Source organism: Salmo salar, chromosome ssa04, assembly GCF_905237065.1.
Source record: "Salmo salar chromosome ssa04, Ssal_v3.1, whole genome shotgun sequence".
In the NCBI taxonomy this organism is placed as follows: Eukaryota; Metazoa; Chordata; class Actinopteri; order Salmoniformes; family Salmonidae; genus Salmo; species Salmo salar.
In genome coordinates, this window is record NC_059445.1 from 46,417,117 (window position 1) to 46,430,427 (window position 13,311).

At 45.9% G+C, this 13,311-nt stretch overlaps 1 protein-coding gene across 1 annotated transcript in view; it reads left to right on the top strand.

Annotated features, from left to right (window-relative positions):
• The first annotated feature begins 5,411 nt into the window (after nt 1-5,411).
• Nucleotides 5,412-13,311, top strand: part of LOC106603271 (acetyl-CoA carboxylase) — a 74,463-nt gene continuing 66,563 nt past the window's right edge. Inside the window, 10 exon segments of the mRNA XM_014196704.2 lie at nt 5,412-5,611; nt 6,575-6,848; nt 9,611-9,764; nt 9,868-10,006; nt 10,449-10,558; nt 10,670-10,751; nt 10,887-10,985; nt 11,087-11,304; nt 11,422-11,631; nt 11,786-11,956. Of these exon segments, the coding sequence (XP_014052179.2) occupies nt 6,610-6,848; nt 9,611-9,764; nt 9,868-10,006; nt 10,449-10,558; nt 10,670-10,751; nt 10,887-10,985; nt 11,087-11,304; nt 11,422-11,631; nt 11,786-11,956 (1,422 nt within the window). The 5' untranslated portion in view covers nt 5,412-5,611; nt 6,575-6,609.

The window sequence follows — 13,311 nt, forward strand, 5'->3', positions numbered from 1 at the left end:
TTAATGTTAATTTCTCTACCGTAAGCCGCCTCCAACGTCGTTTTAGAGAATTTGGCAGTACGTTCAACCAGCCTCACAACCTCAGACCACGTTTAACCACACCAGCCCAGGACCTCCACATCTGGCTTCTTCACCTGCGGGATCGTCTGAGACCAGCCACCCTGACAGCTGATGAAACTGAGGAGTATTTCGGTCTGTAATAAAGCCCTTTTGTGGGGAAAAACTCATTCTGATTGGCTGGGACTGGATCCTGAGTGGGTGGGCCTGGCTTCCAAGTGTGTGGGCCTATGCCCTCCCAGGCCCACCCATTGCTGTGCACCTGCCGTCATGTGAAATTCATAGATTAGGGCTAGGTGAATTTATTTCACTTGACTGATTTCCTTATATGAACTGTAATTCAGTCAAATCTTTGAAATTGTTGCATGTTCTGTTTATATTTTTGTTATATATATATATATAAAATGCACAGTGAATAACAAATATAAATAACAAGTAAAAAATAACATGTCTATACTGTATATATATATATATATATATATATATATATATATATATATATATATATATATAATATAAAAACACAGTATAGACATGTTCTTTTTACTTGTTATTTATATTTGTTATTCACTGTGCATTTTTTCCTCGTGTCACTATTTCTATTTTTTTTTGGTATCTTATCTTTAACTCTGCATTGTTGGAAATGGACCCATGAGTAAACCTTTCACTGTTAGTCTACACCAGTTGTCTACGAACCACGTGACAAATAAAATGTTTATTTGATTTGCATTCAAGGATGTCAATCAGCGATGGAGGGAGGGAGTGATAGTATCTCCGGCGACTTTCCTCCTCGATGGTGCCTATTGTAACAGTCTGCCAGACTCCAGGAACGTGTAACTGAAGTCACCCTGAGCCCATTGAACTGGTTGTAAGCAATATGTTCCTCTGTGTGATGGGTGAGCAAATTAACACAGTTTATTTTCACTGCAGGACTCCTGATACCCAGGGTGTTAGTAACAAATGCATTTGATTTTCAATGACTCCTTGCAATAGCTGGCATAGAGGGACAGAGAGCAATGATAGGTCTCCACTGATCTTTGGTCTATTTTTATTACAGAATTTTCAACAAGCTTTTATACCCTTTATTGTGAAAATAAATGTGATCTATTTATTTCAATCAACATAGCTGGGAAAAATAATTACTTTGGTAATTTGTTGACATCTTGTTGAGTGTTGTAGAACATGGCTGTGTGATACATTACTTCACTGCCAGAAAAAAACATATTGTCATTATCAATTGCAACTTTTTTTTTTATCTCCAGAACTTTTTACTCACAAGGTAAAGCACACTCTCCCCAGGTCATTTTACATTCGGATTTGATTATTTCCAAGCCATTTCCCTGGTTCTGTGCATGTGGTTTTGTACATATTCAAAAGAAAGACTGGACATTGCTGCCGGGCAAGTCCTGGCTGGATTCTGCTGCACTCTGTTGGACATTGGACAACAGAGCATACAAACACAGGTAAAGCCAAATATGGAAACACTTGCAGTGTTAGTAAATACCCACTGGGTGGCAGGGTTTAATTGCCTCAAAGCAGCATGTTAGTTTGTTGCTTGCTTTGTCTTGAGTGCAGGTGCCATTGCTATTTCTATGTTTTCCAAGTAATTATGAGAGAGAGAGAGAGAGAGAGAGAGAGAGAGAGAGAGAGAGAGAGAGAGAGAGAGAGAAGTGGTCCATTGCTTATTACAGAGTTATTACACCACATAGATCACTACTACTCCCTTCACAGAACAGTGCAAACTGGCAGCCTTACAAGTCCTCAACTGGCAGCTTTATTAAATAGTACCCGCAAAACACCAGTCTCAATGTCAACAGTGAAGAGGCGACTCCGGGATGCTGGCCTTCTAGTTGTGCACCGGGGGCCTCCCACTCCTCTTTCTATTCTGGTTAGAGCCAGTTTGCGCTGTTCTGTGACGGGCGTAGTACACAGCGTTGTTCGAATCTTCAGTTTCTTGGCAATTTCTCGCATGGAATAGCCTTCATTTCTCAGAACAAGAATAGACTGACGAGTTTCAGAAGAAAGTTCTTTGTTTCTGGCCATTTTGAGCCTGTGATCGAACCCACAAATGCTGATGCTCCAGATACTCAACTAGTCTAAAGAAGGCCAGTTTTATTGCTTCTTTAATCAGGACAACATTTTTCAGCTGTGTGAACATAATTGCAAAGGGGTTTTATAATGATCAATTGGCCTTTTAAAATTATAAACTTATGGGCCTCTGTACGCCTATGTAGATATTCCATTAAAAATAGCTGTTTCCTGCTACAATAGTAATTTACAACATTAACAATGACTACACTGTATTTCTGATCAATTTTATGTTATTTTAACAGCCAGAAAATGACGGGCTCTGAGGGGTGGCCAGTCCTGGCTGTGCTGGGTGGAGATTATAAGAGTACATGGCCATTAAGGCCAGATTGTTCTTCAAGATGTTCAAACGTTCATAGATGACCAGCAGTGTCAAATAATAATCACAGTGGTTTTAGAGGGTCAAAAGGTCAGTACCTCAGCTTTTCATATCTGAGCATACAGAGGTCGAGACAGCAGATGTGGTAGAGAGAGAGAGAGTCGAACAGGTCAGGGTTCCATAGCTGCATGCAGAACAGTTGAAAGTGCAGCAGCAGCACGACCAGGTGGACTGGGAACAGCCAGGAGTCATCAGTCCAGGTAGTCCTGGGGCATGATCCTAGGGCTCATGTCCTCCGGGAGGGGAGTGAGAGAGGGAGAGAGAGAGAATTAGAGGGAGCATAATTAAATTCACACAGGACACGAGATAAGACAGGAGAATTACACCAGATATAACAGACTGACCCTAGCCCCCAGGCACATAGACTATTTCATCATAGATACTGGAGACTGAGACAGGGGTGGGTCGGGGGACACTGTGGCCCCGTCTGACGATACCCCCGAACAGGGCCAACCAGGCAGGATATAACCCCACCCACTTTGCCAAAGCACAGCCCCCACACCACCAGAGGGATATCAACAAAACATCAACTTACTACCCTGAGACAAGGCTGAGTATAGCCCACAAAGATCTCCGCCACTGCACAAGCCTGAGGGGGCGCAAAACCAGACAGCAAGATCACGTCTGTGACTAAACCCGCTCAAGTGACGCACTCAAGGGACGGCATGGAAGAGCACTAGTAAGTCAGTGACTCAGCTCCCGTAATAGGGTCAGAGGCAGAGAATCCCAATGGAGAGAGGGGAGCCGGCCAGGCAGAGACAGCAAGGGCGGTTCGTCACTCCAGTGCATTGCTGTTCACCTTCACACTCCTGGGCCAGACTACACTCAATCATAGGACCTACCGAAGAGATGTGTCTTCAGTAAAGACTTAAAGCTCGAGACCGAGTCTGAGTCTGAGTCTTTCACATGGATAGGCAGACCATTCCATAAAAATGGAGCTCTATAGGAAAAAGCCCTGCCTCCAGCTGTTTGCTTAGAAATTCTAGGGACAGTAAGGAAGCCTGTGTCTTGTGACCCTAGCGTATGTGTAGGTACGTACGGAAGGACCAAATCTGAGAGATAGGTAGTAGCAAGCCCATGTAATGCTTTGTAGGTTAGCAGTAAAACCTTGAAATCAGCCCTAGCCTTATCAGGAAGCCAGTGTAGAGAGGCTAGCTTGTTGGTAAAATCACATTTTGGGGTTCTAGTCAAGATTCTATCAGCTATGTTTAGCACAAATTGAAGTTTATTTTGTGCTTTATATTGGTAGCCAGAGAGTAGAGCATTGCAGTAGTCTAATTAGAAGTGACAAAAGCATGGATTAGTTTTTCTGCATAATTTTTGGACAAAAAGTTTCTGTTTTTTTTTAAATGTTACAAAGATGGAAAAAAGCTGTCCTTTAAATATTATTGATATGTTAGTCAAAAGAGAGATCATTGTCCAGAGTAACGCCAAGGTCCTTCACAGTTTCATTTGAGACAACTGTACAACCATCAAGATGAATTGTCAGATGCAACAGCGGATCTCTTTGTTTCTTGGGACCTAGAACAAGCATCTCTGTTTTAAAAGTAAAACATTGCCGCCATCCACTTCCTTATGCCTGAAACACAGGCTTCCAGGGTAGGCAATTTTGGGGTTTCACCATGTTTCATCGAAATGTATAGCTGTGTGTCGTCCGTATAGCAGTGAAAGTTGACATTGTGTTTCCGAATGACATCACCAAGAGGTAGAATATATAGTGAAAACAATAGTTGTCCTAGCTTAGTAGAACCCCCTCCCCCAGTTTAGACAGGTCTTAGACTCTAGTGGGTTGAGTGAGGAGCAAAGTGTCAGTCCTGCTGCCTCCCCAAAACCCGTCAGGTTATACTTGAAGAACCTGTTTTAAACATGGACTCATTTCAACCTATTCTGTCTCCATTGTGAGTCTGCGTTGAGATAAATAGCCCCAAATAACAACAAGAAGGCCTATTTATAATCAAAATTATAACAACAATGTCAGGCAGATATACAGATTGCTTTAACGGTTTCACTCCGTAACATGATGGGGAACAGGAAAAAGTTACTGATCAAGCAGACAGACAAGGTATTGCAGACTGTCTGTAATTCGCCCAATTGGCGTTAGAACTGATCTTACCACATCTCTGGAGCTCTGGGTAAGTCGTTAGGGTCAAGGCTACACGTTTACTGGGGACACAGGGGCCTTTGACCAGCCAAACTGTGGTGCATCAGCCAGGTGATGTTCCAAAGTACAGTTCAGGTTCTGTATAATGAGTAGGACAGTCAGGTGTGGGTGGGGATCCAGTTGCAAAAGGGAAATCTCCTGTACCATGTCCCAACTCCCTCATTTTATTTCAATGAGAGTCTATAGCTGCTCATTAGGTGCAACAACAACAGTTTTTAATCATTGGGGGACAACTATTGAGATAATGAGTCTATTTAACAAAAATAATCCACCCTACATTAGAGCTTGATTTGTTATTTTAAAAGGAAAAGAAACACATATTGCCTGTTGTTCTGAAGTAAAAGTAAAAGTTGTCAAAAATATATACTGTAAAGTAAAGTACAGATACCCCAAAAAACGACTTAAGTAGTAGTTTAAAGTATTTTTACGTAAGTACTTTACGCCACTGCTAAATGGTGTTACCCTGTGTTTTTTCTTTTCTTTTTGTTAAATCAGAAAAGTCTGGAAACTACTGTATGATCAGAAATTACTCTGCCAGCCTGCCAGGGAGGATAGGTTTGTACAGATCAGGCCATACTGGACCAAACACGTGGGATGGTAGAAATGTTTTCTTATTGGGCACACCTCCTCCCAGTCAATTCCAGTTCTGGCTCTTTCTGCCCGCCTCGGATATTTTCGGGCAATCCGATTGGCCCGCTGCTGCAACACAGCCAAGGTCAGAGGTGAATGGCCAAAAGTAACCCATCATCGCATCATACCACTCCCTACTGTCAAATGCGCCTCTTGTAGTCACATTAGCTCCTCATAATGTGTTTTATGTCATCACCGGTTGGAAAGACATGTCTGAAACCAGAGTGAATTAAATAAGTCACCACCAATCCTTTGGGATCAACGATTCAGGATTGCTCGTCGGTTTATTTCTCACGGTGAGTACTGAGTCTTAACCGTTAGCTTGCTAGCATAGCTAGGTGATAAGCTAATTAGCTACACTGACTGTAAGTTACAGTAACGTTAGCAGACCGGTATCTTGCTAGCTAGCTGTCCGACACCTCGCATGTCGTTGTAATAACTTAGCCAACGTTAACAAGATACCGGTCTGTCTTTCTAGCTAACTACCTAGATAGCCATAAACTATTTGTGAAACCTCCCTGCTCATTCACATCGACTAGGGTTGTATTGAGACTAACGAGTGTTTTTTGATTGATATGATTATGGTTAGCCATAACGCAACACAACATTACTAGCATGATTTGATTTAACTTGCTTGTTCGACATATTCGACATTGGATTCCCATTCATAAGATAAACCAGTTTTGGCCCAGGGTGCGGTGCGACATGCTTCCTATCATTATCATTAGAGCCTATCATTATCAAGTGGGGTTCAGTGCTGTTCGCTTACGTTATGTCTGCATTGTTGGGCTTGTTTTTCAGGTCCAGCAAGCAGCTAAAACTAATGCTGGAAGGTGTGTCTGTCGTTCTGGTTTCTCTGCTCCTGCACAGTTGTAGTTTAAGAAAATTATACCCATGCAAAGACTAGCAAATATCAATGCAGACCCTGCCTTTCAAACCAGTGGTTTTGGATTGGAGTTTGTTGTAACTATATATATATGTGTGTGTGTGTGTGTTACAGTAAGCATTTTATTTAAGGAGGATTAGAAGGTAATGCCCTCTGTACCATTCTTTTGCAATGTCTTGCAATATGAATGCAGGGTCAACATCATTTTTGTGCAACTCCTCTCACTGACGCAATCTGACAAACTGCAGCCAATGCCAGGACGGCCTGGTGTCATCACGCTGTGGCCCTGACTTACTTGAGGACTCAGCTCTATCTCCAGCTTTATAAATACTTGTGGTTTTGACTCTCCTCATCCACTCATTTCCCTCCACAGTGTTCGCAGCCTGCCAACGTGGTGACGGTCCAGCCATGGCACAGCAGGACGCGCCTGCCAATAAGGCTGCTGCCCCGAACCTTGCTGCGCTGCACTCCAGCTTCATCATCGGCTCTGTGTCGGAAGAGAACTCTGAGGATGAGATCCTGGGAAAGCCAGACCTGACGCTGGGACTGGAGGAGAAGGAGCACTCCATATCCCCCACTTCTAGCCTCAGCTCAGAGAACAGCACCTACGAGATGGGCTTCGACCACATCGACAGCCCCCACATGAGGTCAGAACCCGGGCTTTTCTCTCTGGTTTGTGTTCCCTGAGCCTCTGTTTGTGTTGTGTATCCAGGCATGGCAACCACACAGGGGTGTTTAATCATAGCATCTATACTGAGGTTACCAGTATCTCAATGCATTATACAAAATGGTACTGCACAGTTTTTATTGCACAGTTTTTATTGCCGCAACAATCTGGCCTCAGTTGTATGGGATGGAGAAACCTCCAATACAGATATCAGACGAGTCTGGAGGGGAGTATTCTGAAATGGCAGCAGCAGGAGAACACTGGGTTCAGTGATCTCCCCCTGGCGGGCCTCCCTCGCTTCTCTGCTGTGGGTGGGTGGTGTGTGTGAAAAACGTGGCCAGGCCAGCTTCACGCCATGCCTGCTTGCTATAGAGGAGCTGTGTGTTCTGGATGGACTGCCCTCCCTGCTGCTGTCCCATTGCCAACAACCTCAGCTCTGAGCCCCGAGCTCTCCCTGGAGCCTGTCCTCACCAGCTCTCCTTTGTATTCAGTGGCTCTTTTTACAGCCACTGGGACTAGGCTCTAGAGAATGGACATTGTGAATGCAGATGTGTGGCGATACATAAGACTTGATTTGTATGAATAACTGACAGATATGGTGCTGGCCAGAAGAATATGTCAACATTCGTACACATACAGTAGGCTCACACTGACGAAGAAGTAAATATCTGTCTCCAATTCCACTCACACTGCTGTTCACCTGTCAGCTAACTCTTTCCACATACCTGGTGCTACTTTCCAAAGCCATGATTGGATAATAGCGCTGTGCAGTACACACTCTTATATTAGCTTATGGGGCAATCATTCGGTGGCATGATAGAAAGAAAACTTTATATCTGAATCACATTCCAATAGTTAAGTATAACCAAACATCATGCTCAAGTATTTACCTCCAGTCTGTATGGGATTGTCTGAGGTTGCAGGCTGTTATGATGTGCCTTTCTGACAGAGATAGAGGGGAAGGTTTTTCTTGATCCTCTTTTAGCGCCTCACGTTTAAGTGATTAGTTTCACAGCTCTCTACAGCTGGACCTGTCCTGTGTGCTTGAGTATGTGATGGGGAGTGTGAGGGTTGATGATGAAACCGGAATTACTGGCAGAGGCAGAGCCCATAGCTCTCTCCCATAGGACAAGGGGGATCTCAGCTGAGCTCAGATGATGGGAAGTCCTGTTCTCTGGGAGCTTCATTCTCTGGGGCTTCATTCAGAGGCTTCTGTCTGTGTCTCTGTAGCATGCCATCATGGTGCAACAGTGCAGTGTCAGGCCACAGCAGCCGGCCAAACGCAGACTGGGGGGCTCTGTCCCTAACACACCCTCCTGGGTGACTGGATCCCTCCTCCCCTTCCTCTCAATGGCTCTCTCTGAGGGTGGAACCTAGTTTAGGTGCCCTGTTTACCCCCCAGAGGAAACACTTACAGGTGGCCCTAGCCTGTTAATAACATGTCAGGAATGAGCTCCTCCTGCGACTGGTTGGTGATGGCGTGCTGTTCCTTTTTTTTAGTCGTGGAAGGTCTAATCGTGTACAGTTCAGAAAAACGAGAGAACATTTAGTCTTCTCCTCAGGGCAGATATGCCTACTCAGTTAGAGACAAGGACATTGATTTCAAGTATTTTCTTTTTTACTGTAGGTAGAGTAGACTGTTTACATTGATCCATGATGGTTCTCTCCCTTGATGTGACCATTAGAGCACCAGTTTTAGCAGTCTCTTGATATTAGTAAGCAGTTATGTTTTGAGGAGGAAAAATATTCTGCCCTGGCCAGTGTCCACCACACAGTCTAATCTAATCGCAGTAGCTCTCTTATCATCGCAGCTTTGTTCTTTTTTTGTGTTAGGTTGCACCTACCCAACATTTTCCAGGACTAGGCTCGCCTTGTGTTACTAAATGTATCCAGAATATTTTCAGATTTCTTTATCAACGAATGCAGCAAAAAGTAGTGTAAATGTAAAATGCACATAAAATCAACAGTGTAATATTTGGATGCAGTCTTGTCAGGAGAACTGTTGTGTACTCCACTTTGGTCTAATCATTTTGCCAGTATCCAGGCTGTATCACAACCGGCTGTGATTGGGAGTCCCATGGGGCGGCGCACAATTGGCCCAGCGTCGTCCGGGTTAGGGTTTGGACGGGGTAGGCAGTCCATTGTAAATAAGAATTTGTTCTCAACTGACTTGCCTAGTTTAAAAAAAGGTTAAATAAAAAATGTACACAATTATCTCAACTGTTCCCTTTCAATTGCTACTGTGGTTATGCTTTTCATATTTCCTCTGTAAGAAACATTTAAATGTAGCCCTATCCATTTAGGCCGATTCCCAGGAGTGTGAAGGGTTAAAAGACAGCTGAAAGCTCAGTCAAGCTTACAAGGTCGACAAAGATCTCGTTTGGTGTTTTTCCTGGCCGAGGAAAGCTTACGCTTAAATTAGACTTGGTGTAAAAAGACGCTGCAACAGCACTCCACGCACGTGCTGCTGGCACGGCTGGTGTAACATCTCTGATGGATCACGGTGACTGTTTCACCAGCGCCGGTCTTGGGCAACGTGTACGCTCTGCTTACGCTACATGTCAAGTGTAGTTTGGGCCGTTAACCTTATGCTTGTTGTGTATGTTGACTGTAGCATGAACTTTCACTTCTTATTATAGAAGTTATTATGGATGAATGAAAAGTAATATGTTGATGACATGCTGGGGGATCGTGAACCCCCCCCCATCAACCTTACACTACGGTGTTCTCTTCATGCTGAAGTAATTTCAGTTGTTCACACAGACCGAGCATGTCTGGGCTGCACCTGGTCAAGCAGGGCCGAGACCGGCGTCGCATCGACCTGCAGAGAGATTTCACTGTGGCCTCCCCCGCCGAGTTTGTTACCCGCTTTGGTGGGAATAAGGTCATCGAGAAGGTAAGGCCAGGGCTTCTTTAGCTTTTAGGGCCTGGTTTTACCACATTTTTGACATACAATATTTCAGAGGCTAGTCCCCCACTCACATCTCTTCCCATCTCAGGTCCTCATTGCCAACAACGGCATCGCAGCGGTCAAATGCATGCGCTCTATCCGCCGCTGGGCGTACGAGATGTTTCGCAACGAGCGCGCCATCCGCTTTGTCGTCATGGTAACCCCTGAGGACCTGAAGGCCAACGCAGGTGAGCTTTACATTACGGAATCATCACAACTAGTAACAGCGGAGTAACCGTGTCTTTCTATTCTCTACCCAGCCTCTCTAACTCTGCTTAATGACCCAGAGAGAGCCAGGACAAAGCTCCAGCCAGTCTGTGTTTAAACAAGCAGACCCACTAGGCTTCCAAGAATGGACCAGAGCAGGCTGCCTGTTGGTTTAAACCTGCACTGCACTGAACAGGCAACCCTGACCTAGTTCAGCAGAAAGGGCTTTGCCTGATTGTGTAGATTATAATGGCTTTCTCAAAATGCTATCATGTGTAACTGGTTTGGCACTGGTGGTGACGTTTTAGATGTGATGATAGCAAGCTAATATTTAGAGACGAAAGAAGAGATGAAATGTTGGACTGTTATACATGCTATTTTATGGGCAAAGCTAAACGGTTTTCACCCCACTATCTTCTACAGAGTACATAAAGATGGCCGACCACTATGTGCCTGTGCCAGGAGGGACCAATAACAACAACTATGCCAACGTGGAGCTCATTCTGGACATTGCCAAGCGTATACCTGTGCAGGTACTCCTAGACATCCATTTATTTAGGCCTAGAGTAGACTTTCTTCTAAATAGTGATTTTGAACTCTCTTGTAACCTGTATTTGAACTTGTGTTTGTAATGATTTCTCCAGGCTGTATGGGCTGGGTGGGGTCACGCCTCAGAGAATCCCAAATTGCCAGAGCTTCTCATGAAGAATGGCATTGCCTTCATGGGTAAGACTGTGTTTCCTACTATCTCCTCTCCACTGAGTCTTCCAGCCTCACACCGAGCCAAGGATACTGCTTTTAGCCCCTCTGTCCTGTGTCTGAGTTGTCCTCTAAGATGATGTGTTCTGTGCCTACTTCCAGGTCCTCCTAGCCAGGCCATGTGGGCACTAGGGGACAAGATCGCTTCATCCATCGTGGCTCAGACAGCTGGCATCCCAACCCTGCCCTGGAGTGGAGCAGGTATGTCTGTACCGTTGAATACTCTGGATGGCTTTGAAGTAAGTGTTTTGTAAGAGACTGATCCCATTTTGTGTGTGTGTGTGTGTGTGTGTGTGTCTCAGGGCTAACAGTAGAGTGGTCAGAGAGTGACCAGAAGAAGAGGATCATCAACGTTCCCCCTGATCTGTATGAGCTGGGCTGCATCCATGATGTGGAGGCAGGACTGAAGGCTGCGGAGGTGGTGGGCTACCCAGTGATGGTGAAGGCCTCCGAGGGAGGTGGAGGAAAGGGCATCCGCAAAGTCAACTGTGCTGATGACTTCCCCAACCTCTTCAGACAGGTGAGGAGTCCAGTCTAATTCCAGTATCACTATATGGTTATGATGGGCTGAAAGACATGATCAGTATGATTTTGATTCTGACTAACCCATCATGCTCCCTTCTCCTTGGCTCCCCAGGTCCAGACAGAGGTTCCGGGCTCACCCATCTTCGTGATGCAGCTGGCCAAACACGCTCGTCACCTGGAGGTCCAGCTCCTGGCCGACCAGTACGGCAACGCCATCTCCCTGTTCGGCAGGGACTGCTCCGTACAGCGGCGACACCAGAAGATCATAGAGGAGGCGCCCGCCACCATCTCCACCTCAGACGTGTTTGAGGAAATGGAGAGGGTATGGCACAATTTGTGCTATTGGATGGCGACATTAGCGTTGAGAGGAGCCATGTCAGTGTGTTGAAATTTGAGAGGGACTATGGCCAGATGGACTCATTGCTCTGTGCTTAGGTTGCCAAGTTGTGATTGTGTGTCTGTTCCTCACTCCTCAGTGTGCGGTGAAGCTGGCTAAAATGGTGGGCTATGTCAGTGCTGGCACAGTGGAGTATCTCTACAGCCAAGATGGCAGCTTCTACTTCCTAGAACTCAACCCTCGTCTGCAGGTGGAACACCCCTGTACTGAGATGGTGGCCGACGTCAACCTGCCTGCTGCACAGCTGCAGGTCAGTTTCAGCAGCAGTGTGTGTCCAGCTCCTATTCAGTCTGTGTCGTACGTCTCTGTTGTGTTGGCACACCTCACTGCTCTCCACGGTTAGTTTCATCCCGGGCCTCAGTCTCCATGGTAACTGGTCAGGTTGGAGTGCGCTAATGTGCAGAAACATGAAAAATCCACCCCTCCCTCTTCCTCCTCCTCACCACCCCTCTGGGGGTGTTCCAGACACCTCCAGCATCAGTAGTGGTGCTGGGTCACGTGTCCACTCAGCAGTATGTAGGTCAGTGGTGGGTCACGTGTCCACTCAGCAGTATGTAGGTCCGTGGTGGGTCACGTGTCCACTCAGCAGTATGTAGGTCAGTGGTGGGTCACGTGTCCACTCAGCAGTATGTAGGTCCGTGGTGGGTCACGTGTCCACTCAGCAGTATGTAGGTCCGTGGTGGGTCACGTGTCCACTCAGCAGTATGTAGGTCAGTGGTGGGTCACGTGTCCACTCAGCAGTATGTAGGTCCGTGGTGGGTCACGTGTCCACTCAGCAGTATGTAGGTCAGTGGTGGGTCACGTGTCCACTCAGCAGTATGTAGGTCAGTGGTGGGTCACGTGTCCACTCAGCAGTATGTAGGTCCGTGGTGGGTCACGTGTCCACTCAGCAGTATGTAGGTCCGTGGTGGGTCACGTGTCCACTCAGCAGTATGTAGGTCCGTGGTGGGTCACGTGTCCACTCAGCAGTATGTAGGTCCGCGGTGGGTCACGTGTCCACTCAGCAGTATGTAGGTCCGTGGTGGGTGTTCAAGCTGAAGGACAGACCGACAGAGCTGCTGCTGAAGATGGCAGGCGTCTGTGCTGTAGGGGAGGGATATACTCTGTCTGTCCACCTATCTGCAGCGTAGACACTGTCTAATCTCACTGGGCAGGAAGGGGCCGACGGACAACAGTGGGATACAACAAGCTGTGATTCCTCTCGGTGAGATAAACAAAGGTTTCTCAAAAGCATCTTAAAAGGCCCAGTGCAGTCAAAAATGTGATTTCCTGTGTTTTATATATATATTTCCACGCTATTAGGTTTGAATAATACTGTGAGATTGAGAAAATGTTGATAATGCCCATTTTCTGTGCTCCCGAGTGGTGCAGCGGTCTAAGGCACTGCATCTCAATGCTAGCGGCGTCACCACAGACCCTGGTTCGATTCCAGGCTGTATCACAACCGACCGTGATTGGGTGTCCCATAGGGCGGCGCACAATTGGCCCTGCATTATCCGGGTTAGGGTTTGGCCGGGGTAGGCTGTCATTGTAAAAAATGATTTGTTCTTAACTCATTTGCCCAGTTAAATAAATAAATGGTGTAAATGAGCTGTTTTGAAATGT